The following is a 13,172-nucleotide window of genomic DNA, read 5'->3' as shown; positions in this document are numbered from 1 at the left end:
GACCCACTCAGGTGTGGACAGAATCCGGATACAGTCACTGAAATGGACCTCCCAGTCACCCACTAACCTGTCAGTCCACTCAGCTTCAGCTCCCTCAGGCCCCGGGTGTAGTTGAGGGTCACAGAGGAGTGATTCTTCTCATAGTTGGACGTTACAGTCAGGGCATACTTGTCAAGGAAGAGGGAGTGTCCTCGGATAAGACGCAGGTTCTCCAGAGGGATGCTGGCTGCCTTATTGAGGGCGATCAGAACGTATCCTCCAACCTCCTGAATGGACTGGAGGGAGAACATAGAAATGGATAGAAGTACGGAACGTGCCAGAGTTTGGTCTGGTGGTCATGCAACCTACTCTGGACTACGTTAACCTTGCAATACAATCATTGTTCAGTTGGGGGAATTGAAGTCATAAAGGATAGAAAAGCTTTATTCTGACTATTACACTCACATTGACGTTGAGTCATTTAGCAGACTCCTATCCAGAGTTACTTACAGCCAGTGCATTCAACTAGACGCTAGAAGCCACGGCAAGAAAAGTAATAAAATGGCTGCAACACTATTTTCTCTCAGGTCATTTTAGATCAGAGAGAGGGCGAGGAACTATAGGACATAGGAAAGGTGGATAGGTAGGAAGCCACTGCAAACAAGGTATAGGAATCGAACCCTCCATCTCCTCACCTTGAGGAAGGAGAGGTCGTGGTAGTCCTGGATGTAGGTGAGCTCTAGGTTCTCCAGGACCACGGTACAGTTGCTGTACATCTTCACCAGGTTGTTGTAGTGGTCGTCTACAGTCGCCAGCAGCGTCAGCCTGTTGCTGATCCCCTGACACACTGAAACCAGAAGACAGAGAGGAAAAGTGTCACTATGGAAGTTTAGTTGCTAATTGTATACATCAAACTTTGGCGTTCATGTTAACTGTAGGAGTCATTTACATAATGATTCCAACAGAGTTCCACTTTTGGATCATTTAGTGGAAACTACATTTCCAAACAAATTTCTACTGAACATCACCATGAATCCTAACCTACTGTGGGCACAGTTCCACTTAGTGGTATTGAGGTGCACGTAATGGTGACATAATGACTGTCAGTCCTGACATAAAGTGATATGCCATTACAGAGAGTCTCCACAACATGTTGGACAGGTTCTGAGGAGATGAGAGGTTGATCTTTAACGTCTACACTGCTGCAGACTACACGCCAACCAAGGAGGGATTTTCACCACTCCATCATCTGGAAGGAGAGAAAGAAAGCTCTCCCACACATGCACTTTGCTGCCTTCTGAAACCCTAACATCATTGTGTCTCAACCGGCATAGATCGCTCAGATTTTTGGGGAGACACCTATAGCTTATTTGAATGTACCTGTTCTTCCAAGGAGAACTGTTAAAGGGTATATTTCGGGAGGAATTGTGGATGGTGTGGAGAGTTGCGCGCCGCCTGTGCTAGGGTATCTTGAGTTGAACGCGCACAGTTTTAGAGGCAGATGCTGTAGTCAGTGGGAGGTGAGGAAGAAAAGATGGAAGCAGCTGGTAAGGGAATAGACAAAGTCCCTGTGTAATTTATCTTGGGACCAGACAACAAGGCTCACAGCATGAGCACGAGGATGTAGCCAAACAAATCATTTAATAAGTCTGATATACTTGTGGTTCATATTAGTTTAGCTTAGCTTGTGGTTCATATTAGTTTAGCTCGCGAGAGCTTTTCAGAGAGTCATGCTGTGGTTAATAAAGTAGGCAGGGAAGTCATTCTTCAAGAAACCGCTTTTAACTTAACAAGTTGCAAGCTCCTAGGTCTAGAACAATCATTATAACTACATTATAAGTAAAATCATAGGCCATAATCACTTCTTGACTAAGTCAAAACATTAGTGTGTAGGTATGGCTCCATCACCCTAACCTCAGTACCCCTCCTCCCCCGTTCCACTAAACAACTGCCATCATAATGCATGTGCATTGTAACGTGTAATAACATTTGACCCTTGGGTTGATTACACAGCCGTCGTATTTCATGTTCTGGCAGGATCACCTTTGTTATCATAGATTGTATTGATAGGTGGCGTTTTATTTACATAAAAAATAGAAGATAAAACTCTAAATAAAATGTTCTGGATGGAACTTTACTCTAACTGTACTTTAATGTAACTGCAGTTCACATGCATATAGTATTAGTGTACATTGAGCTCCGTGTGTGTGCTTCTAAGCAGGCCTCACTCAGAGATGTCACTAAGGTAAACACAGCTGCACCCTCTCTCCCAGTTTTGTATCTGTTCCCCCCACGCTGCTTCAGTTCTTCAGGTCAATGTCATTCTGGGGCAATCTGACATCTGGAAGCACATCCTCGCCCGTAGTTCCTAAGAGTGCGTGCCTGTGTACGCTTGCCTGTGTATGTGTGTGCATAACTGCATATCTGTGTCCGATCTGCAGACTCTCCCTGCACTGCTGTAGCCTGCACTACTGTAGAGCTCCCCTACCTCTGGATACTCCACTCCCTGAAGGACTTGACCCTTAACCCTTTCTCCACACACTTCCTGTAATAGGATCGAGCTTGTTTCCTAAGTCTATCATCATCTGCGGTCATCCGGCCTCATACCCCTCACTCAAACCTTGTCATCCTCTCTTCCCACTCTTCTTCCTCCTCCCACAGACACATTCCCAAAGGAAAAGAGGGGGATGAGGGCCGGAGGGGTGGGTCGTACTCCTCTTGGAGCTCAATCCCTTTTACATGTGGCTCTACTCTGGAGAGAATGATGGGGGTGGACAGATGTTGGTGGTGTTAGTTTATAATAGAATGAAAAGAAAGTGAATGAAATGATCTCAGATGCTCCACAAATAATTAAACTTACTTGATATTTTTTTATTTTGGGGTCGGGGGGGTTCTAGTTACTGCCCAGTGTTTCCAGATTTCTGTTCAAGGTACTGTATTGTTTAAAGGGGAAATCAGCAGTTGTTACATCCCTTTTTGGACTTATACATTTATTATACAGTGCATTTGGGGAAGGATCCAGACCCCTTTACTTTTTCCACATTTTGTTACGTTACAGCCTTTTTTCTAAAATTGATTAAATCGTTTTTTCCCCTCATACAATACCCCATAATGACAAAGTAAAAAATGTTTTTTAGACATTTTAGCAAAAAATAAATAAAGGAAATATGACATTTTACATAAGTATTCAGACCCTTTACTCAGTACTTTGTTGAAGCACCTTTGGCAGCGATTACAGTCTTGAGTCTTCTTGGGTATGACACTACAAGCTTGGCACACCTGTATTTGCAGAAGTTTCTCCCATTATTCTCTGCAGATCCTCTCAAGCTCTGTCAGGTTGGATGGGGAGCGTTGCATCACAGATATTTTCAGGTCTCTCCAGAGATGTTCAAATCTAGGCTCTGGCTGGGCCACTCAAGGACATTCAGAGACTTGTCCCGAATCCACTCCTGCATTATCTTGGCTGTGTGCTTAAGGCTGTTGTCCTGTTGGAAGGTGAACCTTCGCCCCAGTCTGAGGTCCTGAGCACTCTGGAGCAGGTTATCATCAAGGATCTCTCTGTATGATGCTGCTGCCACCATGCTTCACCGTAGAGGTTTCCTCCAGACGTGACGCTTGGCATTCAGGCCAAAGAGTTCAATCTTGGTTTCATCAGACCAGAGAATCTTGTTTCTCATGGTCTGAGAGTCCTTTAGGTGCCTTTTGGCAAACTCCAAGCTGACTGTCATGTGCCTTTTTTACTGAGGAGTGGCTTCCGTCTGGCCACTCTACCATAAAGGCCTGATCGGTGGAGTGCTGCAGAGAAGGTTGTCCTTCTGGAATGTTCTCCCATCTCCACAGAGGAACTCTGGAGCTCTGTCAGAGTGACTATCGGGTTCTTGGTCAACTCCCTGACCAAGTCCCTTCTCCTCCAATTACTCAGTTTGGCCTGGTGGCCAGCTGTAGGAAGAGTCTGGCTGGTTCCAAACTTCTTCCATTTAAGAATGATGGAGGCCACTGTGCTCTTGGGGACCTTCAATGCTACACAAATTTTTTGGTACCCTTCCCCAAATCTGTGCCTCGACACAATCCTGTCTCGGAGCTCTATGAACAATTCCTTTGACCTCATGGCTTGGTTTTTGCTCTGACATGCACTGTCAACTGTGGGATCTTTATATAGACAGGTGTGGGCCTTTCCAAATCATGTCCAATCAATTGAATTTACCACAGGTGGACTCCAACCAAGTTGTAGAAACATATCAAGGATGATCAATGGAAACAGGATGCACCTGAGCTCATTTTCGAGTCTCATATCAAAGGGTCTGAATACTTATGTAAATAAGGTATTATTTTTTATAAATGTGCAACATTTCTAAAGCCTTTTTTCGCTTTGTCATTATGGGGTATTGTGTGTAGATTGAGGGACATTTTGATTTAATTAATTTTAGAATAAGGCTGCAATGTAACATGTGGAAAAAAAGGTTAAGGGGTCTGAATACTTTCCAAATGCACTGTATGCATCCATTGATTCTTGAAGAATATAACGTTTAAATGCCTCATGCGCTTAGTTCAACTGTCATACCACATCAGAACCCAAAATAGAACTTGTTTAACTCCAATGTTTGTAAACAAACACTGTTTAGCATAAACAAAATATGGTTAAAACTATAATTTTGATATCATGCATGGCCAGTCCTTGTATCCATAGCGCTGTCTTTGAATTTGAGTCTGGTAACATTTCTCTAGGCCCATCCCCCTGCTTTATACTGAAACAGTGGTGGAGATCATGCTTTGTTATTGTTTCAACTGCTGATAGCCACTTTGAGTAGTATTTTGATTTCAATATTATTATTTTTTTTACATTTATGAATATTGACAAATATAAAAAATAATATTGAAAAATATAACATTTTCTGATTTGGCCATTTTTCGTTTTGTTATTGTTGAACATAATATACTCTACAGGCATGTCAAAGTTACAAAGTGGGATCTCTGCTAGTTTTAAAGTTATGGCCCATTTTATACAGATAAAGTTGCATTGTATACAATGTAACCAATCACATCCTGCAAATCACCAGCACAGGGCGACCATTTTGAATCAATTTTCACATTCACTCCTTTGGTAAATTTTTTATATTTATGTTTATTTTTTTTATATTCATAAATTAATGTTAAGTGTTTAGGGTCACTTAGAAATGTCCTTGTTTTTTAAAGAAAGCACTTTTTTTGTCCATCAAAATAACATCAAATTGATCAGAAATACAGTGTAGACATTGTTAATGTTGTAAATTACTATTGTAGCTGTAAACGGCAGATTTTATTTTTAATGGAATATCTACGTAGGTGTACAGAGGCCCATTATAAGCAACCATCACTCCTGTGTTCCAACGGCATGTTGTGTTAGCTAATCCAAGTTTATCATTTTAAAAGGCTAATTGATCATTAGAAAACCCTTTTGCACAGCTGAAAACTGTTGTCATGATTTAAAGAAGCAATACAACTGGTCTCCTTTAGACTAGTTGAGTATCTAGAGCATCAGCATTTGTGGGTTCGATTACATGCTCAAAATGGCCAGAAACAAATAACTTTCTTCTGAAACTCGTCAGTCTATTCTTGTTCTGAGAAATGAAGGCTATTCCATGCGAGAAATTGCCAAGAAACTGAAGATATCATACAACGCTGTGTACTACTCCCTTCATAGAACAGCGCAAACTGGCTCTAACCAGAATAGAAAGAGGAGTGGGAGGCCCCGGTGCACAACTGAGCAAGAGGACAAGTACATTAGTGTCTATTTCGAGAAACAGACGCCTCACAAGTCCTCAACTGGCAGCTTCATTAAATAGTACCCGCAAAACACCATTCTCAACGTCAACAGTGAAGAGGCGACCCCTGGGATGCTGTTTCCAGCTGTGCTAACATAATTGCAAAAGGGTTTTCTAATGATCAATTAGCCTTTTAAAATGATACGCTTGGATTAGCTAACACAATGTGCCATTGGAACACAGGAGTGATGGTTGCTGTTAATGGGCCTCTGTACGCCTATGTAGATATTCCATTAAAAATCTGCCGTTTCCAGCTACAATATTATTTATAACATTAACAATGTCTACACTGTATTTCTGATCAATTTGATGTTATTTTAATGGACAAAAAATGTGCTTTTCTTTCAAAAACAAGAATTTCTAAGTGACCCCAAACTTTTGTGTGTCACGTTCCTGACCTGTTTTCCTTTGTCTTGTATTTATTTTAGTTGGTCAGGGCGTGAGTTGGGTGGGTTGGTCTATGGTTGATTTTCTATGTTGGGATTTGGTGTTCGGCCTGGTATGATTCTCAATCAGAGACAGCTGTCAATCGTTGTCCCTGATTGAGAATCATACTTAGGCAGCCTGGGTTTCACTTGTGTTTTGGTGGGTGTTTGTTCCTGTGACTGTGTTTGGGCCACACAGGACTGTTTCGGGTTTGTCACGTTTGTTGGTGTTGTATTTTGAAATGTTTTGTTGATTTTTCATTAAATAATGAACCCTAACTACATTTACATTTACATTTAAGTCATTTAGCAGACGCTCTTATCCAGAGCGACATACAAATTGGTGCATTCACCTTATGATATCCAGTGGAACAACCACTTTACAATAGTGCATCTAACTCTTTTAAGGGGGGGGGGGGGTTAGAAGGATTACTTTATCCTATCCTAGGTATTCCTTAAAGAGGTGGGGTTTCAGGTGTCTCCGGAAGGTTGTGATTGACTCCGCTGACCTGGCGTCGTGAGGGAGTTTGTTCCACCATTGGGGTGCCAGAGCAGCGAACAGTTTTGACTGGGCTGAGCGGGAACTGTACTTCCTCAGAGGTAGGGAGGCGAGCAGGCCAGAGGTGGATGAACGCAGTGCCCTTGTTTGGGTGTAGGGCCTGATCAGAGCCTGAAGGTACGGAGGTGCCGTTCCCCTCACAGCTCCGTAGGCAAGCACCATGGTCTTGTAGCGGATGCGAGCTTCAACTGGAAGCCAGTGGAGAGAGCGGAGGAGCGGGGTGACGTGAGAGAACTTGGGAAAGTTGAACACCAGACGGGCTGCGGCGTTCTGGATGAGTTGTAGGGGTTTAATGGCACAGGCAGGGAGCCCAGCCAACAGCGAGTTGCAGTAATCCAGACGGGAGATGACAAGTGCCTGGATTAGGACCTGCGCCGCTTCCTGCGTGAGGCAGGGTCGTACTCTGCGAATGTTGTAGAGCATGAACCTACAGGAACGGGTCACCGCCTTGATGTTAGTTGAGAACGACAGGGTGTTGTCCAGGATCACGCCAAGGTTCTTAGCACTCTGGGAGGAGGACACAATGGAGTTGTCAACCGTGATGGCGAGATCATGGAACGGGCAGTCCTTCCCCGGGAGGAAGAGCAGCTCCGTCTTGCCGAGGTTCAGCTTGAGGTGGTGATCCGTCATCCACACTGATATGTCTGCCAGACATGCAGAGATGCGATTCACCACCTGGTTATCAGAGGGGGGAAAGGAGAAGATTAATTGTGTGTCGTCTGCATAGCAATGATAGGAGAGACCATGTGAGGATATGACAGAGCCAAGTGACTTGGTGTATAGCGAGAATAGGAGAGGGCCTAGAACAGAGCCCTGGGGGACACCAGTGGTGAGAGCACGTGGTGCGGAGACAGATTCTCGCCACGCCACCTGGTAGGAGCGACCTGTCAGGTAGGACGCAATCCAAGCGTGGGCCGCGCCGGAGATGCCCAGCTCGGAGAGGGTGGAGAGGAGGATCTGATGGTTCACAGTATCAAAGGCAGCCGATAGGTCTAGAAGGATGAGAGCAGAGGAGAGAGAGTTAGCTTTAGCAGTGCCGAGCGCCTCCGTGACACAGAGAAGAGCAGTCTCAGTTGAATGACTAGTCTTGAAACCTGACTGATTTGGATCAAGAAGGTCATTCTGAGAGAGATAGCAGGAGAGCTGGCCAAGGCCGGCACGTTCAAGAGTTTTGGAGAGAAAAGAAAGAAGGGATACTGGTCTGTAGTTGTTGACATCGGAGGGATCGAGTGTAGGTTTTTTCAGAAGGGGTGCAACTCTCGCTCTCTTGAAGACGGAAGGGACGTAGCCAGCGGTCAAGGATGAGTTGATGAGCGAGGTGAGGTAAGGGAGAAGGTCTCCGGAAATGGTCTGGAGAAGAGAGGAGGGGATAGGGTCAAGCGGGCAGGTTGTTGGGCGGCCGGCCGTCACAAGACGCGAGATTTCATCTGGAGAGAGAGGGGAGAAAGAGGTCAAAGCACAGGGTAGGGCAGTGTGAGCAGAACCAGCGGTGTCGTTTGACTTAGCAAACGAGGATTGGATGTCGTCGACCTTCTTTTCAAAATGGTTGACGAAGTCATCAGCAGAGAGGGAGGAGGGGGGAGGAGGGGGAGGAGGATTCAGGAGGGAGGAGAAGGTGGCAAAGAGCTTCCTAGGGTTAGAGGCAGATGCTTGGAATTTAGAGTGGTAGAAATTGGCTTTAGCAGCAACTACTCTGCATCTTGGTCCGATCCATGCTCCTCCTCGTCTGAGGAGGAGAACGACTACGACAGCCGTTACATTGTGTGTATGTGTGTGATACTACTCATATTACAGAGCAAGCGGTAAAACTTCATATGACACCAATGCCTTATAGCACCTTCAGAAACACTATGGATTCTTAAAGGAGGCCTGGGTAAGGCCAAAGTGTCAGAAATATGCCAACTTTGATCAATTATTTCTCAATTATGCTTTTGGATACAAATGTCAAATATGTCAACAATCCTTCCTTCAAAGGACTATGCTATGGAAGACATTTTGTAAAAAGCCCTAAATCATGGTATTTTTTTTCTGAAGAATCACTCTATTGGTATAGAGCTCTATGTTCCTCCTGTTTTGTTTGTGAAAAAAAACAGGTTTCAGCTGATTGTTTAACTTGGAAATCCTTGACTACAAGGCCATGCCAGACTTCATAGGAAGAAGTTCCTGTGTGTGTTGTACTGGGTGGGTCTATATGAGAGATATTTTGCAATCTCACTCTTTTTAAAAATGTCAAATTACATTTTTCTTTACACCTACTGTATGAGTAAATTTAGCTGACATTGCAACTACTGATGTTGCCAATTGTGTGTTTGCATTACATCCAATGTTTTCTGTAAGAGGCATTGAAAGGAATTTGTCTTAGCTGAAAATATAGAACTAAAGTTCCAGTCATAGTTTCCATGTGTAACGGTCCACAGATGACCTCTCTCCTCCCCCAGAGTTCTCCTCGGTCCACCCCTGTGTGCCTGCCTCACAGAGAAGTGTGGAATTCCCTGAGTCTGTGCCATGTATCCTTTGGGCAGTGCTAGAAAGGGATGGAGGGAGGGGAGGAAGGGAGAGATGTAAGAGTGAGTGGACACTGGTTGTTGAGATAAGAGGAGCTTCACAGTCACAGAGGGTTTGTACAGTCTACGCAAACACGCACGCACACAAACACGCACGCACACAAACACGCACGCACACAAACACGCACGCACACAAACACGCACGCACACAAACACGCACGCACGCAAACACGCACGCACACAAACACACGCGGACATGCACACACTCACACTTTCTCTATATTACAGAAACACACCTGGTCCCAGTCATTCATTCGCATAGGAAATGGGATGAGTGGACTAACTGCGGCCTTCCCACTCACCTCCGCCGTCTCTTTAAACAGTCTCTCAGACTGCTGGCTGAACAAGGGAGAAGAAAGAATGAGAGGAAAGGGACTTTTCGTTTCATTCATTCTTCCTGCTAAAAATGCCCGTCGTGCTGAATGCCCCTCAATCCTGCTGTCTTATAAGGTTCCACACAGGCATCCTATTTCCCAAGTAATAATAGCCTTTGAATGACCAAAACATCACCGATAATATTTTTGTTATATTAAAATGCTCAGAATTGAAGAAATTGTACCTTCTCTCATCTCTAACTATCAGAAAGCCTGAAAGAACAGCCTGAATGGGCAGGGAGCTTGACTGGCAGCTCTTTGAAACACTCTTGTGGTCGTTGTGAGGTAACAAGATAAACAATGGGCCACATGTCATTCTGAGCCTAAATAGTATGCCTCAACACACTTTCTCTGCAAAATGTCAACAGTGCTGATCATGGACTGTTTGGATATCAGACAAACAACAGAACTGCAGAATACAGTTCACTTCACAATAATTAGTAAAGCCTGAGTCACCTTAGAAGCTTAGACATAAGAGAATGTACATGAAAATAGGATACAATAAGTATACTGGACAATGTCTTGGTGCCTCTGTATTAGCATTATAGATGACAATATGTTCAGAATTGTATTATCATTTGCAGTAGGCCAGCATAGCTGAAATATTGATCTACATGAACATATGAGAAATAATGGTGAGACATCATTTGACAGAAAGAAAAGAGCCATAGGCCTAATATAGGCGTCCGGCCACCCTACAGTGTGCAGGATCCATTGATTAGTACAATTTGTGACACTCATGTCCCGTCTGAATGCTTGAAAAAAAATATATACAAAGTAACAAAATCTGATATATCACATAAAAGTGATTTACTTAGGCTTTAGGAAATGCAACCAACTACAGAGTAGAGGTCGACCGATTATGATTTTTCAACGCCGATACCGATACCGATTATTGGAGGACCAAAAAAAGCCGATACCGATTAATCGGACGATTTTTAAATGTATTTGTAATAATGACAATTACAACAATACTGAATGAGCACTTATTTTAACTTAATATAATACATCAATAAAATCAATTTAGCCTCAAATAAATAATGAAACATGTTCAATTTGATTTAAATAATGCAAAAACTAAGTGTTGGAGAAGAAAGTAAAAGTGCAATATGTGCCATGTAAAAAAGCTAACGTTTAAGTTCCTTGCTCAGAACATATGAAAGCTGGTGGTTCCTTTTTAACATGAGTCTTTATAGGAATTATGGAACTATTTCTCTCTATACGATTTGTATTTCATATACCTTTGACTATTGGATGTTCTTATAGGCACTTTAGTATTGCCAGTGTAACAGTATAGCTTCCGTCCCTCTCCTCGCTCCTACCTGGGCTCAAACCAGGAACACATCAACAACAGCCACCCTCGAAGCAGCATTACCCATGCAGAGCAAGGGGAACAACTACTCCAAGTCTCAGAGCGAGTGACGTTTGAAACGCTATTAGCGCGCAGCCTGCTAACTAGCTAGCCATTTCACATTGGTTACACCAGCCTAATCTCGGGAGTTGATAGGCTTAAAGTCATAAACAGCGCAATAGCTGCTGGCAAACGCACGAAAGTGCTGTTTGAATGAATGCTTACGAGCCTGCTGCTGCCTACCATCGCTCAGTCAGACTGCTCTATCAAATCATAGACTTAATTATAACATAATAACACACAGAAATACGAGCCTTTGGTCATTAAAATGGTCGAATCCGGAAACTATCATTTCGAAAACAAAACGTTTATTCTTTCAGTGAAATACGGAACTGTTCCATATTTTATCTAACGGATGGCATCCATAAGTCTAAATATTGCTGTTACATTGTACAACCTTCAATGTTATGTCATAATTATGTACAATTCTGGCAAATTAATTACGGCCTTTGTTAGGAATAAATGGACTTCACACAGTTCGCAATGAGCCAGGTGGCCCAAACTGCTGCATATACCCTGACTGCTTGCACGGAACGCAAGAGAAGTGACACAATTTCCCTAATTATAAGAAATTCGGCATTGAAAATAAGAACGTGTTCATTAACTGACCTGCCTTGTTAAATATCGGTGTCCAAAAATACCAATTACCGATTGTTATGAAAACTTGAAATCGGCCCTAATTAATCGGCCATTCCGATTAATCGGTCGACCTCTACTACAGAGATTGATGGGGAGGAGAGGAGGATCCATGTACCCCGCTTCAATCATGCAGGCTTCAGTCACCCACTTGGCTTCAGTTGCCCCCAAGATTGAAGCGGGAGACCAATCCAGTTATGGCCTCCTTGCCAGACCTCTCACACTGGACAGACAGGGGTCCTGGGATGGACAGCTCGTACAGCTTCCCCACCTACGGCGCTGGATCAAAGGTGACCTCGTTAAAAAGATATCCAGGAGCCCATCTACGTACTGTAGCCTGTAATGTTCTTGAAATGTTTGTTAAATGGGTAGTGAATTTAATTTCCTTTCATTTACTGTTATGATGCTAGCAATTTGTTGTAGTGCTGATGTAATTTTTTTGAACTACTCAATTTGAAATATGCAATATATATATATATATTTTTTGGTATTTTTTTGCGTGCCTGAAATGCTCAATTGATGCAGATTTTAAATGACTATGCTGGGTCTGTCTTCCCAGGCTTCACAGCATATCCCCCTTTGCCTTGGGAAAGCTGATTATGTATCACAGCATTCCTGCTGTGGCGGTTGCCTGGGAAGCTGTGCAGACAGAGTAGTGAGAAGACAAAAGGAGATGGAAAATAATAACACCACCCTCCTCCTACCCATCATGACACAAGCTACATCCACTGTAAGACAACAACCCATACATTAGAATGGCAAAATATAATATTCAAGGATCAATTACAAAAACTATACACAACGCAACTCCTTTTGTGGACAACATTCCTTCGTGCCAGCTGTGTGCTTGAAGTTATAAGACTCGATGTAGGGGGCTAAGGGCTGGTAGAACAACAACCATATAGTGACTATCAGGTGTGTTACAGAAAATATACCGTTCACAAGTCAAAGCAGCCACAGTTGAGGTATCTAACGTTAGCCCCACGATCCCTCAAAAATGTTATCTACCGTGTCAGACTCATCAAACTGATACATTAATTATGGTCAGCGCTTGCTAGATCCACTGTCAATTATGGTTGAGCATCAGTCTTCAGGATTAGCTTCCTGGCAAGACCCATCGAATGTTCTCCCCAATTTGATAAAGCAACTTCACTCGAAATGTGCACTGCTCACGCATGACATGATCGTAATTCCGGTGCAGCCTGTCCACCTGAAATGAAAAGCAGCCACTGCTGTCAGATGTCTTTATTCTTAGGAAAATAGTGTATGGTTAATTTTACATTATGGCATGCAGTCACAAGACAGTGTGCTTTTTGCCGGCGTTCCGGTAAGTAGCTTGCTAGCTAACTGATGAAAGGTTACCAGTATCTTCGGTCGTACGTTCTGCTTGAGCTACTGTAACGTAAACTCACTTACTTTTGTA

General features: G+C 43.3%; 1 protein-coding gene across 1 annotated transcript in view; it reads right to left on the bottom strand.

Moving 5' to 3' along the window:
- LOC139531735 (melanoma receptor tyrosine-protein kinase-like) overlaps positions 1-13,172 on the bottom strand; it is a 49,136-nt gene that overhangs the window by 20,129 nt on the left and 15,835 nt on the right. The window contains exons 2-3 of the mRNA XM_071328465.1: positions 675-826; positions 68-275 (exon numbers count right to left, since the gene is read on the bottom strand). Of these exons, the coding sequence (XP_071184566.1) occupies positions 68-275; positions 675-826 (360 nt within the window). The remainder of the gene's footprint in view (positions 1-67; positions 276-674; positions 827-13,172) is intronic.

Source organism: Salvelinus alpinus, chromosome 10 (assembly GCF_045679555.1).
Source record: "Salvelinus alpinus chromosome 10, SLU_Salpinus.1, whole genome shotgun sequence".
NCBI lineage: Eukaryota > Metazoa > Chordata > Actinopteri > Salmoniformes > Salmonidae > Salvelinus > Salvelinus alpinus.
The sequence above is the reverse complement of the archived record's forward strand: the minus strand, read 5'-3'. Positions and strand labels throughout refer to the sequence as shown.